The 14,000-nt window shown below is 40.0% G+C and overlaps 1 protein-coding gene across 1 annotated transcript in view; it reads left to right on the forward strand.

Annotated features, from left to right (window-relative positions):
- LOC129556575 (ATP-binding cassette sub-family C member 4-like) overlaps window positions 1-14,000 on the forward strand; it is a 113,941-nt gene that overhangs the window by 18,465 nt on the left and 81,476 nt on the right. Inside the window, exons 5-6 of the mRNA XM_088842843.1 lie at window positions 12,220-12,309; window positions 13,354-13,517. Of these exons, the coding sequence (XP_088698969.1) occupies window positions 12,220-12,309; window positions 13,354-13,517 (254 nt within the window). The remainder of the gene's footprint in view (window positions 1-12,219; window positions 12,310-13,353; window positions 13,518-14,000) is intronic.

Consider the following 14,000-nt stretch of genomic DNA (forward strand, 5'->3'; position numbering starts at 1 on the left):
TCACTTGGTACCGCACTGTGTACCTCCGCTGAAGCGTCAGAAGCGTTTTGGAACTGGCATCATTGATGCTTTACTAGAGAAGCTTGCTATTTGCATCAAGTCAAGTTTGTTGTCATTGAAGCAAACTTTACCAATATATAACAAAAAGTTTTTGAGAGCAAGTCAAGGCCACCTTTGATAAATTTTATCTGCAGGCTGTTGCATAATACCCACTAAATTTATAATGAAATCTAATTAAAAAATAAATATCAAAAGTATCTAGTTGATTTTCAATGATTTCCCTGCCTAAATCTCAGTGGTATTTATGGAAATTTTGTTATTGTTGATCATTAAAACCTTCATTTACATCAAATTTATGTTTAAAAATGAATTTTAGTGATTGGATCTATAAAATTAAATCTAGAAACAAGAATGTATTTGAGAAAGTTTATGATTGTATTTTTGAACTACCCGTTTAATCATATCCAATAGTTTTAACTAAAAATATATATGGGCTCCTTTGGTGGCTCAAATGGTAAAGAGTCTGCCTGCAAAGCAGCAGACCCAGGTTCAATTGCTGAGTTAGGACGATCCCCTGGAGAAAGAAATGGCAACCCACTCCAGTATCCTCACCTGGAAAATCCCCTGGATAGAGGAGTTTGGTGGGCTACAGTCCATGGGGTCACAAAAAGTTGGACACGACTAAATGACTAACTGCCAACATCCGCTGGATCATGGAGAAAGTGAGAGAGTTCCAGAAAAACATCTATTTCTGCTTCATTGACTATGCCAAAGCCTTTGACTGTGTGGATCACAATAAACTGTGGAACATTCTGAAAGAGATGGGAATACCACACCACCTGACTTGCCTCTTGAGAAACTTGTATGCAGGTCAGGAAGCAACAGTTAGAACTGGACATGGAACAACAGACTGGTTCCAAATAAGAAATGGAGTACGTCAAGGTTGTATATTGTCACCCTGCTTATTTAACTTATATGCAGAGTACATCATGAGGAACGCTGGGCTGGAAGAAGCACAAGCTAGAATCAAGATTGCCGGGAGAAATATCAATACCTCAGATATGCAGATGACACCACCCTTATGGCAGAAAGTGAAGAGGAACTAAAGAGCCTCTTGATGAAAGTGAAAGAGGAGAGTGAAAAGGTTGGCTTGAAGCTCAACATTCAGAAAACAAAGATCATGGCATCTGGTCCCATCACTTCATGGGAAATAGATGGGGAAACAGTGGAAACAGTGTCAGACTTTATTTTTTGGGGCTCCAAAATTACTGCAGATGCTGATTGCAGCCATGAAATTAAAAGACGCTTACTCCTTAGAAGGAAAGTTATGACCAAACTAGATAGTGTATTAAAAAGCAGAGACATCACTTTGTCAACAAAGGTCCATCTAGTCAAGGCTATGGTTTTTCCCGTGGTCATGTATGGATGTGAGAGTTGGACTGTGAAGAAAGTTGATCGCCGAAGAATTGATGCTTTTGAACTGTGGTGCTGGAGAAGACGCTTGAGAGTCCAAGGAGATCCAACCAGTCCATTCTGAAGGAGATCAATCCTGGGTGTTCATTGGAAGGACTGATGCTGAAGCTGAAACTCCAATACTTTGGCCACCTCATGTGACAAGTTGACTCACTGGAAAAGACTCTGATGCCGGGAGGGACTGCGGGCAGGAGGAGACGGGGACGACAGAGAATGAGATGGCTGGATGGCATCACCGACAAGATGGACATGAGTTTGAGTGAACTCTGGGAGTTGGTGATGGACAGGGAGGCCTGGCATGCTGTGGTTCATGGGGTCGCAAAGAGTCGGACACGACTGAGCAACTGAACTGACTGACTGAAATGATTAACACTTTCACTTTCAAAAAAATATATATATAAATGGAATCTATGCCAAAAACAGACTCACTATATTCTACGGTTAAGATTACTTTTAACAATATTAGAGAAAATAGTTGGATATTCACGACAAAACTTGAAATTTTCCATTGGTTTTAGTAATTTTGGAGAGCATTTGTTGCTGTTCATTCAAGTTACTTTCTTAAAACATTATTTACTTTTTTTTCTTTAATAAAGATTATAGGGTGTTTTTTTTTTTTTTTCTGCACTGAATGGAGTGTGGGATCTGTTCACCAACCAGGGACTGAATATAGGCCCAAGGCAGTAAAAGCACTGAGTCCTAACCACTGAACCACCAGGGCCTTCCCTGCATTATAGCACTTCTAATAAGACCTACTTTGATGTGTTCGGTGACTTTATATTGAAAAATGCCATAACATTATTCCACAGTTTACTCTGATCTTAACTGATATAAAAAGAGTAAGGATTTCAGATGTCTTTACAAAGGAAGTGACACAAATACACTGTGTCAGTAATTGAAGGGCCCTTTATAAACTTGATCCTGGATACTTCTTTGCCCTGGGCTATTTGCTTTTAAAAAATCCTTTTTTAACTGTGTCATATACTTGAAATTAGATCTTTAAGTGTTTTTGTTCCACACACACACACAAAATGTGGTAATGGATATGTTAATTGGTTTTACTACAGTATTCATTTCCCAATGTATATTTATATCAAAACATCATGTTGTGTACCATAAACATATATAGTTTTAATTTTAAAAAGTCCTCATTGAAAACTAAAAACAAAACATTTAAATTGAAATTATCACCACTTGTACTTGGTTGCTCCTTACCTAGAGCTTCTGTTTCTTGGGAGTACTTGCCCTGGCAAAATGCAGGATGACTTCTCCTCATCTTCCCTGAAGCAAAGTGTTGTTAACCTCAGGGCTGTGTGAAGTCAGAACCCTGGCGTCTCACTGTCTGTGTTTAGCTACGGCATCTAAGCTAGTTTCCTCCTTGGTAATGTGGAAATGGCAACAGTGACTGTACACTCTAGTCAGAGGTCTGGTTTGTCATTCATCATCATCTTTTTTATTCTGTTGCATCAGCTATTAGGAGACAAACACCCAGATTTCCTCATAAATTAGCTAGACGTTTATCTTTCTGGATCATGCCTAATGCCCATAAAGAGGAAATTTTACCACACAGCACAGTGAAAACCTTAAGTTAGGCTTGAAGTAATGGTTCAGTCAAAGCTGGCTTTTTGCTGCACAGGTGAGCCACTGTTCATATGTTTTTCTTCCTCTTCCCACTGACAGTTTGGAAAGTTGCTTTTGGGAAATCCAATCTGACTTGGCATATATGCATGTGTGAATGTAAATATCTCTCAAGGTGTTTATTTGCCAGCTTGGTTATTCTTGAAAAGATTGTCCCTGTATCAAATCAAGAATTATTGGGATTAAACTATGGACATAACCTGAAGTAGTTCCAGAAACATGGGAAAGACAAATTTCTTCATGCATAGCCTTGCATCTAGAGTCCTGCTGGGGTACAGAAATAAGACACTTCTTTGCGAGTTACAGGTGGGTTGATTCCTTAGGGCAAAGCTGGTGCTGCCAAGTGGCTCTGAAAGGCCGCTATGAATGTTTGTGGTTCATGCGCAGGCCCTATCTCCTGATCATTGGTCCTGGGGAGGAATCAGATTCAGGTGTTAAAAATGGAATGGCTGCTCAGCTCATAGTTGTAGTTTACCTACACCATGGAGTCCGGGCTTGGGCACGTCTCAAGAGATCTCTAAGTCTGCACATCTGCTGCTCCTAAAATGGCCCATTCAGCATTTTCATGCTCTTTTCAGCTGAATTTTGATCTTGTGGGAGGGATCATATGTAAAATTACTTGTCATTTATTTACATTTCCACAGCTTCGGTAAAATTACTTTTGATCATTGATTTTAAAAACTATGATAAAATATATACAACATAAAATTTACCATTTAACTCATTTTAAGTGCATCCTTTCGGAGAAGGCAATGGCAAGCCACTCCAGTACTATTGCCTAGAAAATCCCATGGATGGAGGAGCCTGGTAGGCTGCAGTCCGTGGGGTCGCTAAGGGTCGGACACGACTGAGCGACTTCACTTTCACTTTTCACTTTGACATTGGAGAAGGAAATGGCAACCCACTCCAGTGTTCTTGCCTGGAGAATCCCAGGGACGGGGGAGCCTGGTGGGCTTCCGTCTATGGGGTCACACAGAGTCGGACACGACTGAAGTGACACAGCAGCTGCAGCAGTAGCAGCAGCAGCAAGTGCATCCTTTAGTGACATTAGGTACATTCACCTGGTTGTGGAAACATCACCACTGTTCATCTCCAGAACTTTTCCTCTTCCCAAACAAACTTCTGCAACCATTGAACACTAACTCCCCAGACCACTCCCCTCACAGCCATCACCATTCTACTTCTCTCTCTGAGTCTGACTGTTCTAGATGCCTCATATAAGTGGAATCATACAGTGTTTGTCATCTGTTTGACATATGGTAATATATGTGTTTCAGTGCTATTCTCTCAAATCGTCCTACTCTCGCCTTGTCCCACATAGCCCAAACGTCTGTTCTTTACATCTGTGTCCCTTTTGCTGTCTTGCATATAGAATCATTATTACCATCTTTCTAAATTCCATATGTATGTGTTAGTATGTATATGCTGTATTGGTGTTTCTCTTTCCAACTTACCTCACTCTGTATAACAGGCTCAAGTGTCATCCACTTCATTAGGACGGACTCAAATGCGTTCCTTTTTATAGCTGAGTAATATCCCACTGTGCACATGTACACATTATCTATTTGTCTGCCAATAGACATCTAGGTTGTTTCCATGTCCTAGCTGTTGTAAACAATGCTGCAATGAACATTGGGCCCTCTTGCAATTCTGGTTTCCTCGGTGTGTATGCCCAGCGGTGGGATTGCTAGGTCATATGACAGTTCTATTTCCAGTTTTTTAAGGAATCTCCACACCTCACTGTGGTTTTGATTTGTATTTCTCTAATAATGAATGATGTTGAGCATATTTTCTTTTCATGCGTTTGTTAGACATCTGTATGTCTTCTTTGGAGAAATGCCTGTTTAGTTCTTTGGCCCACTTTTTGATTGAGTTGTTCATTTTTCTGGTATTGAGCTGCATGAGCTGCTTGTGTATTTTGGAGATTAATTCTTTGTCAGTTGTTTTGTTTGCTATTATTTTCTCCCATTCTGATGGCCGCCTTTTCACCTTGCTTATAGTTTCCTTCATAGAGCAAAAGCTTTTAAATTTAATTAGGTCCCATTTGTTTATTTTCATTAATCTTGGAGGTGGTTCATAGAGGATCTTGCTGTGATTTATGTCAGAGTGTTCTGCATATATTTTCCTCTAAGAGTTTTATAGTCTCTGGCCTTACATTTAGATCTTTAATCCATTTTGAGTTTATTTTTGTGTATGGTGTTAGATAGTGTTCTAGTTTCATTCTTTTACACGTGGTTGACCACTTTTCCCAGCACTACTTGTTAAAAAGATTGTCTTTTCTCTACTGTATATTTTTGCCTCCTTTGTCAAAGATAAGGTGTCTGTGAGTGTGTGGATTTATCTCTAGGCTTTCTACTTTGTTCCATTGCTATATATTTCTGTTTTTTTGTGCCAGTACCATACTGTCTTGATGACTGTAGCTTTGTAGTATAGTCTGAAGTCAGAAAGGTTGATTCCTCCAGTTCCATTCTTCTTTCTCATTATTGCTTTGTCTATTTGAGGTTTTTTGTGTTTCCATACAAATTCTGAAATTATTTGTTCTAGTTCTGTGAAAAATGCCATTGGTAGCTTGATAGGGATTGCATTGAATCTATAGATTGCTTTGGGTAAAATACTCATTTTCAGTATACTGATACTTCCAATTCATGAACATGGTGTATTTCTCCAGCTATTTGTGTCATCTTTGATTTCTTTCATCAGTGTGTTATATTTTTCTATATATATGTCTTTTGTTTCTTTGGGTAAATTTATCCCTAAGTATTTTATTCTTTTTGTTGAAATGGTGAATGGGATTGTTTCCTTAATTTCTATTTTTTCATTGTTAGTGTATAGGAATGCAAGGGATTTCTGTGTATTAATTTTATATCCTGCAACTTTGCTATATTCATTGATTAGTTCTAGTAATTTTCTGGTAGAGTCTTTAGGGTTTTCTGTGTAGAGGATCAATGTCATCTGCAAACAGTGAGAGTTTTACTTCTTTTCCAATCTGGATTCCTTTTATTTCTTTTTCTTCTCTGATTGCCGTGGCTAGGACTTCCAAAACTATGTTGAATAGTAGTGGTGAAAGAGGGCACCCTTGCCTTGTTCCTGATTTTAGAGGAATTGTTTTCATTTTTTTGCCATTGAGGATAATGTTTGTTGTGAGTTTGTTGAATATGGCTTTTATTATGTTGAGGTATGTTACTTCTACGCCTGCTTTCTGGAGAGTTTTTATCATAAATGGGTGTTGAATTTTGTCAAAAACTTTCTCTGTATCTGTTGATATAATCATATGTTTTTTTTATCTATCAGTTTGTTAATATGGTGTATCACATTGATTGATTTGCAAATATTGAAGAATCCTTGCATCCCTGGAATAAAGCCCACTTGGTCATGATGTATGATCTTTTTGATATGTTGTTGGATTCTGTTTGCTAGAATTTTGTTGAGGATTTTTGCATCTCTGTTCATCAGTGATATTGGCCTATAGTTTTTTTTTGTGTGTGTGTGTGGCATCTTTGTCTGGTTTTGATATCAGTGTGATGGTGGCCTCATAGAATGAGTTTGGGAGTTTGCCTTCCTCTGCAATTTTCTGGAAGAGCTTGAGTAGGTGAGGTGTTAGCACTTCTCTAAATTTTTAGTAGAATTCCCTGTGAAGCCATCTGGTCCTGGGCTTTTGTTTTTTTCAAAGATTTTTTGTTACAGTTTTGATTTCCGTGCATGTGATGGGTCTATTAAGATTTTCTATTTCTTCCTGGCTCAGTTCTGAAAGACTATACTTTTCTAAGTATTTGCCCATTTCTTCCAAGTTGTCTATTTTATTAGCATACAGTTGCTCATAGCGGTTTCTTATGATCTTTTGTATTTTTGTGTAGTCTATTGTGATTTCTCCATTTTCATTTCTAATTTTATTGATTTGATTCTCCTCTTTTTCCTTGATGAGTCTGGTTAACAGTTTGTCTATTTTATTTGTCTTCTCAAAGAACCAGCTTTTAGTTTTCTTGATCTTTGCTATAGTCTGCTTCATTTCTTTTTCATTTATTTCTGCTCTGATTATTATGAATTCTTTCCTTCTATTAACTTTGGGATTTTTCTGTTCTTCTTTTTCTAGTTGCTTTAGGTATAAGTTAGGTTGTTTATTTTAAGTTTCTCTTGTTTCTTGAGATAGGCTTGTATTGCTCTGAACCTTCCCCTTAGCACTGATTTGACCGAATCCCATAGGTTTGGGGTTGTTCTCTTTTCCTTTTTATTTGTAACTATGCATATTTTGATATCCTTTTTTATTTCCTCCATGATTTGTTGGCCATTCAGAAACATGTTGTTTAGCCTCCATATTGGAGAAGACTCTTGAGAGTCCCTTGGACTGCAAGGAGATCCAGCTAAAGGAGATCCATTCTAAAGGAGATCAGTCCTGGATGTTCTTTGGAAGGACTGATGCTAAAGCTGAAACTCCAATACTTTGGCCACCTCACGCGAAGATTTGAATCATTGGAAAAGACTCTGATGCTGGGAGGGATTGGGGGCAGGAGGAGAAGGGGGCGACAGAGGATGAGATGGCTGGATGGCATTACCAACTTGATGGACATGAGTTTGAGTGAACTCCGGGAGTTGGTGATGGACAGGGAGGCCTGGCATGCTGCAATTCATGGGGTCACAAAGAGTCGGATACAACTGAGTGACTGAACTGAACTGAACTATGTTTTTTATAGTTTTCTCTTTTTTTTTCCCCTATAGTTGATATCTAATCTTACCACATTGTGATCAGAAAAGATGTTTGAAATTATTTCAATTTTTTTTAAATTTATCAAGGCTAGATTGTGGCCCAGGATGTGATCTATCCTGGAGAATGTTCCATCTGCACTTCAGAAAAAGGTGAAATTCATTGTTTTGGGTTGAAATCCCCTGTAGGCACCAATTAGGTCTAACTGACTCATTGTATCATTTAAAAACTTCTGTTCCCTTGCTAATTTTCTGCTTGTTTCATACATCCATAGGTGTGAAAGGGGTATCAAAGTCCCCCACAATTAATTGTGTCACTGTTAATTTTCCCTTTCATACTTGTTAGCATTTGCCTTACGTATTGAGGTACTCCTATGTTGGGTGCATATATATTTGTAATTGTTATATCTTCTTCTTGGATTGATCCCTTGATCAATATGTAGTGTCTTTCTTTGTCTCTTAATAGAGTCTTTATTTCAAAGTGATTTTATATGATACGAGTATTGCTACTTCTGCTTTCGTTGGTCTCTATTTGCATGAAACATCTTTTTCCAGCCCCTCACTTTGTCTGTATGTGTCCCTAGGTTGAGATAGGTCTCTTGTAGACAGCATATATATGGGTTTTGTGTTTGTATCCATTTGGCCAGTGTTTGTCTTTTGGTTGGAGCATTTAACCCATTTACATTTAAGGTAATTATTGATAAGTAGGATCCCATTACCATTTACTTAATTTTTTGGGGTTCTTTTGTAAACCTTTTCTGTGTTTCCTGTCTAGAAAAGGTCCTTTAGCATTTGTTGAAGAGCTGGTTTGGTGGTGCTGCATTCTCTCAGCTTTTGCTTGTCTGTAAAGTTTTTGATTTCTCCTTCATAACTGAATAAGATCTTTGCTGGGTAGAGTAATCTTGGTTGTGGGTTTTTCTCTTTCATCACTTTAAGTATGTCCTGCCTTTCCCTTCTGGCCTGAAGAGTTTCTATTGAAAGATCTACTGTTACCCTTATGGGGATCCTCTTGTCTATAATTTGTTGCTTTTCCCTTACTGCTTTTAATATTTGCTCTTTGTGTTTAATTTTTGTTAGTTTGATTAATATGTGTCTTGGGTTGTTTCACCTTGGGTATATCCTGTTGGGACTCTCTGGGTTTCTTGGACTTGGGTGGCTATTTCCTTCCCCATTTTAGGAAAGTTTTTGACTATTATTTCCTCAAGTATGTTCTCATGCCCTTTCTTTTCATCATCTTCTTTGGGACTCCTATAATTTAAATGTTGGGGCATTTAACATTGTCCCAGAGGTCTCTGAGGTTGTCCTCATTTCTTTTTATTATTTTTTTCTTTTTCCCTCTATGCTTCATTTATTACACCATTCTACCTTCCACCTCACTTATCCTCTCTTCTGCCTCAGTTATTCTACTGTTAGTTCCCTCCACAGTGTTATTAATCTCAGTTATTTCATTGTTCATTGTTGATTGACTCTTCTTTATTTTTTCTAGTTTCTTGTTAAACATTTTTTGCCTCTTCTCAGTCTTTGTCTCTAGTCTATTTATCTGTAACTCCATTTTTGTTTTCAAGACTTTGGATCATCTTTACTATCATTATTCTGAATTCTTTTTCAGGTAGACTCCCTATCTCCTCCTCTTCTGTTTCATTTGGTAGGTTTTTATCATGTTCCTTACCCTGCTGAATATTTCTCTTCCTTTTTGTCATGTTTAGATTGCTTTGTTTGAGGTGCCCTTCCTGCAGGCTGGAAGTTCATGGTTCCTCATAATTGTGGCATCTGCTCCCTGAGGGTGGGGTTGGACCAGTGGCTTGTCAAGGTTTCCTGGTTATGGGAACTTGTGTCTGTGTTCTGGTAGGTGGAACTGGATCTCTTCTCTCTGGAATGCAACGAAGTGTCCAGTAGTGAGGTTTTGGGTGTCTAATGGTTTGTTATGGCTTTGTGCAGCCTGTCTTTTAATGTTAAGTGTTGTGCTCCTGTTTTGCTGGAGAATTAGTGTGGTGTGTCTTGCACTGGAACTCTTGGGTGAAGCTTGGTTTCAGTGTAGGTATGGAGACTTTTGGGGTGGGCTCTTGTCTATTAATGTTCCTTGGAGTCAGGAGTTTTCTGATGTTCTAACGTTTTGTAGTTGAGTCTTCTGCCTCTGGGTTTTGGTCCTACTCTTACGGTAGCCTCAAGATTCTGTTCAAAGAGATTGGGCTGCCTTTCTGGGTGCCTGTTATCCACCAGCATTTATAAGTTGTTTTGTGGTGAATTCAAATGATCTTTTGATGAATTTGTAGGGGAGAAAGTGGTCTCCCCATCTTATTCCTCCACCATCTTAGGAATCCCCTCCACTCCGACTGGCATTAAGAACACAGGTTCCTCACAGGAATGTGTATGGAACATTATCCTCATTCATTTCAAAATGTGGAAACAAACACCAAGGTCTTTAAATGACATCACCCACAGAATTAGTGACTGATTCCAGATTTATAATCCACATCCCCAATTTTCTTTCCTGAAGACAGCCTCCTCATTCTCATGTAATTTGGCTCAGAATTACTTAGTTTACTCCTAAATCAGTGGAGTGGGTAGCCATTCCCTTCTCCAGGGGATCTTTCCAACCCAGGGATCAAACCTGGTGCTCTTGAACTGCAGGCAGATTTATACCGTTGAGCTACCAGGGAAGTCCTTTTATTCTTTGTGTGGGTCCAAGATCCTTGAGAAACAGGGTGGGGGATTTTGCTTCCACCTCTTGTTCCTCCATTTTCTGGTCTTATGGGGGAGGGGGGTTGCTGCCACATTGAAGAGACATTTAACAATGAATGCACGTCCCTAGAGCCCAGCTGTCAGGAGTCATCCTACTTGTCCTGATGTGCAAGACCCTAGGAAAACCCACTCTGTTTTGTTATGTACTAAAAGTGAACAGTATGTGAACTGTGAAATTCCAGATGTTCAAGCTAGATTTAGAAAAGGCAGAGGAACCAGAGATCAAATTGCCAACATCCATTGGATCGCTGGAAAAGCGAGAGAGTTCCAGGAAAACATATATTTCTGCTTTATTGACTATGCCAAAACCTTTGACTGTGCAGATCACAACAAACTGTGGAAAATTCTGAAAGAGATGGGAATACCAGACCATCTGACCTGCCTCCTGAGAAATCTGTATGCAGGCCAAGAAGCAACAGTTAGAACTGGACATGGAACAACAGACTGGTTCCAGATCAGGAAAGGAGTACATCAAGGCTGTATACTGTCACCCTGCTTATTTACCTTATATACAGAGTACATCACGAGAAATGCTGGACTGGATGAAGCATAAGCTGGAATCAAGACTGCCAGGAGAAATATCAATAACCTGAGATATGCATGTGACACCACCCTATGACAGAAAGCAAAGAAGTGCTAAAGAGCCCGTTGATGAAGTTGAAAGAGGAAAGTGAAAAAGTTGGCTTAAAACTCAGCATTCAGAAAACTAAGATCATGTCATCTGGTCCCATCACTTGATTGCAAATAGATGGGAAAACCATGACAGACTTTATTTTCTTGGGCTCCAAAATCACTGCAGATGGTGACTGTGGCCATGAAATTAAAAGACACTTGCTGCTTGGAAGAAAAGTTGTGACCAATCTAGACAGCTTATTAAAAAGCAGAGACATTACTTTGCCAATAAAGGTCCATCTAGAGAAGGCAATGGCAAGCCACTCCAGTACTCTTGCCTAGAAAATCCCATGGATGGAGGAGCCTGGTAGGCTGCAGTCCGTGGGGTCGCTAAGAGTCGAACACGACTGAGCAACTTCACTTTCACTTTTCACTTTCACACATTGGAGAAGGAAATGGCAACCCACTCCAGTGTTCTTGCCTGGAGAATCCCAGGGATAGGGGAGCCTGGTGGGCTTCCGTCTATGGGGTCACACAGAGTCAAACACGACTGAAGTGACTTAGCAGCAGCAGTCAAAGCTATGGATTTTCCAGTAGTCATGTATGGATGTGAGTGTTGGACTATAAAGAAAGCTGAGCGCAGAAGAATCGATGCTTTTGAACTGTGGTGTTGGAGAAGACTCTTGAGAGTCCCTTGGGCAGCAAGGAGATGCAACCAGTCCATCCTAAAGGAAATTGGTCCTGAACATTCATTGGAAGGACTGATGCTGAAGCTGAACCTCCAATACTTTGACCACCTGATGTGAAAAACTGATTCATTTGAAAAGACCCTGCTGCTGGGAAGGATTGAAGGTGGGAGGAAAAGGGGACGACAGAGGATGAGATGGTTGGATGGCATCAGCGACTCAATGGACATGAGTTTGAGTAAACTCTGGGAGTTGGTGATGGACAGGGAGGCCTGGCAAAGAGTTGGACACGACTAAGTAACTGAACTGAACTGAAAAGTGACTTGTTATCACCACAGGAGTCCAGCTCAGTATCTTTTTCTCATTTCAGGCACTTCACCTGAGTAACTCAGCCATGAGGAAGACCACCACAGGTCACATAGTCAACCTGCTGTCCAACGATGTGAAAAGATTTGATCAGGTAAGCTGCCCCTCCTCTTCCACTTCCAGTCCTTCTCACTGGGTTTAGCTTATGGTTGATGCCAGATACCCATGTTTGCTGTTGACCATGATTTGTTGAGTATCTAAGATAAGGGTTCTTTTATCCAACTCTCATTTCCTCTGTGTGCAACTTAGATGTAATAATGTGTGTTGTCGTTAGATGAGAATTTTTTTTTTCTGAGATAATCTATGGCATACTTCAGTAATAGGCAGCAGTGTTCTTCCCCAGCTTAATTCATGTCCCTAGGGGTCCTCCTGGCATGGACCTTCTTGGAACATGGTGTTGCTACCTGAATTGTCTTCCTCCTCCTCTGGATGATGAAGGCCTGTGGGCAGGGATTGTTCTTTCCCTCGCACCGTGTTCAGTACCTTCTGTATAGGGAGTCTGCGAGGAATAATGCCAAGTGGGTGGTCCCCAGCTAGACACAGTTCTCTGCTATCTCATCACACTCTTTTTATCCACTTAGCTTATGAGTAGATCATGTGACCCACAGTGTTGTAGCTGTTGCTCAGATCTGTATTGCACTAGACACTTCTCTTTCAATTATTCATACATCAAACATGAAGTAAGATCCCCCTACCCACTTTCAGGGATGAATACTATTTCTTTCCTGGAGAAGCCACAGCCTTGTCAGGAAGGTAAATACACAAGTAGTTACTGGAGAATGTGGTAGGTACCATAAAATAGGCTTTCCTGGGATGTGAGGGAGAGATGGGGTCTGAATTTTGGGACAGAGTTTGGAGAAGCCCTGAGCTCATATGTGGTGTAGACAAAATCAACATTTTCCTTCATTGCTGCTGCTCTGGTTCTCCCTGGATGTCCCTGAAGCCAGCCCTGTGCTGCCCCAGAACAGCGTCCTCTGGGGTAGATGCTTGAGTTTCTGCTTCAGCAGGTTTAAAACCCACTGAGATCATTCCCACTTAGGTTCCTGTCTGTTCTTTCCAAGCATATTATTTCTATAATGGGTACTTACTGGTTTTGTTTTCATACCATCTTAAGAAGACTTTGTCTTTCTCTTTTAAGGTAACGATGTTCTTGCACTACCTGTGGGTGGGGCCGCTACAGGCTATTGCAGTGACCGCCCTGCTCTGTATGGAAATAGGAATATCATGTCTTGCTGGGATGGCGGTTCTCGTTATTCTTCTGCCTTTGCAAAGCTGCTTTGGGAAATTGTTTTCATCACTCCGGTAAGAGAAACACTGATTTCAAAAATTGATTATGTGTAACTAGTAGCATCCACAGTCTGCTTGATGGTTTCATTCAAAAACAACGACAAAAAATGCCTTCTTTTTTCTGTTCATTGCATGTGTTGTAGATGCTGCAGACTTAACCAGTGGAAGCTCCAGCCTCGAGCTGAAGGCTGACCTTTAAGGGGAAAAGTGACAATATTTGCTGACTTTTCCCAACATTGTAACCAAATAAATAGTGTCTTTAAGCAGAATTCACCGATGTCAAAGTTATTTAAACATTATTAAAAGTATTAGTACTTTTATATAATACACAGGCCCTTTTCTAGCTACATAGGACAGAGAAGCCTAGTAGGCTACAGTCCATGGGGTCGCAAAGAGTCGGACACGACTGAGCGACGGAACGGACGGACGGACGGATATTTTTGTTATGTTTGTGTTAGAGCCATTTTCATGTATGTTTGTTTTTGTCTTGCTTATAAT

This window comes from Moschus berezovskii, chromosome 13 (genome assembly GCF_049115385.1).
Source record: "Moschus berezovskii isolate FMDL1 chromosome 13, NW_MosBer_1.0, whole genome shotgun sequence".
In the NCBI taxonomy this organism is placed as follows: Eukaryota; Metazoa; Chordata; class Mammalia; order Artiodactyla; family Moschidae; genus Moschus; species Moschus berezovskii.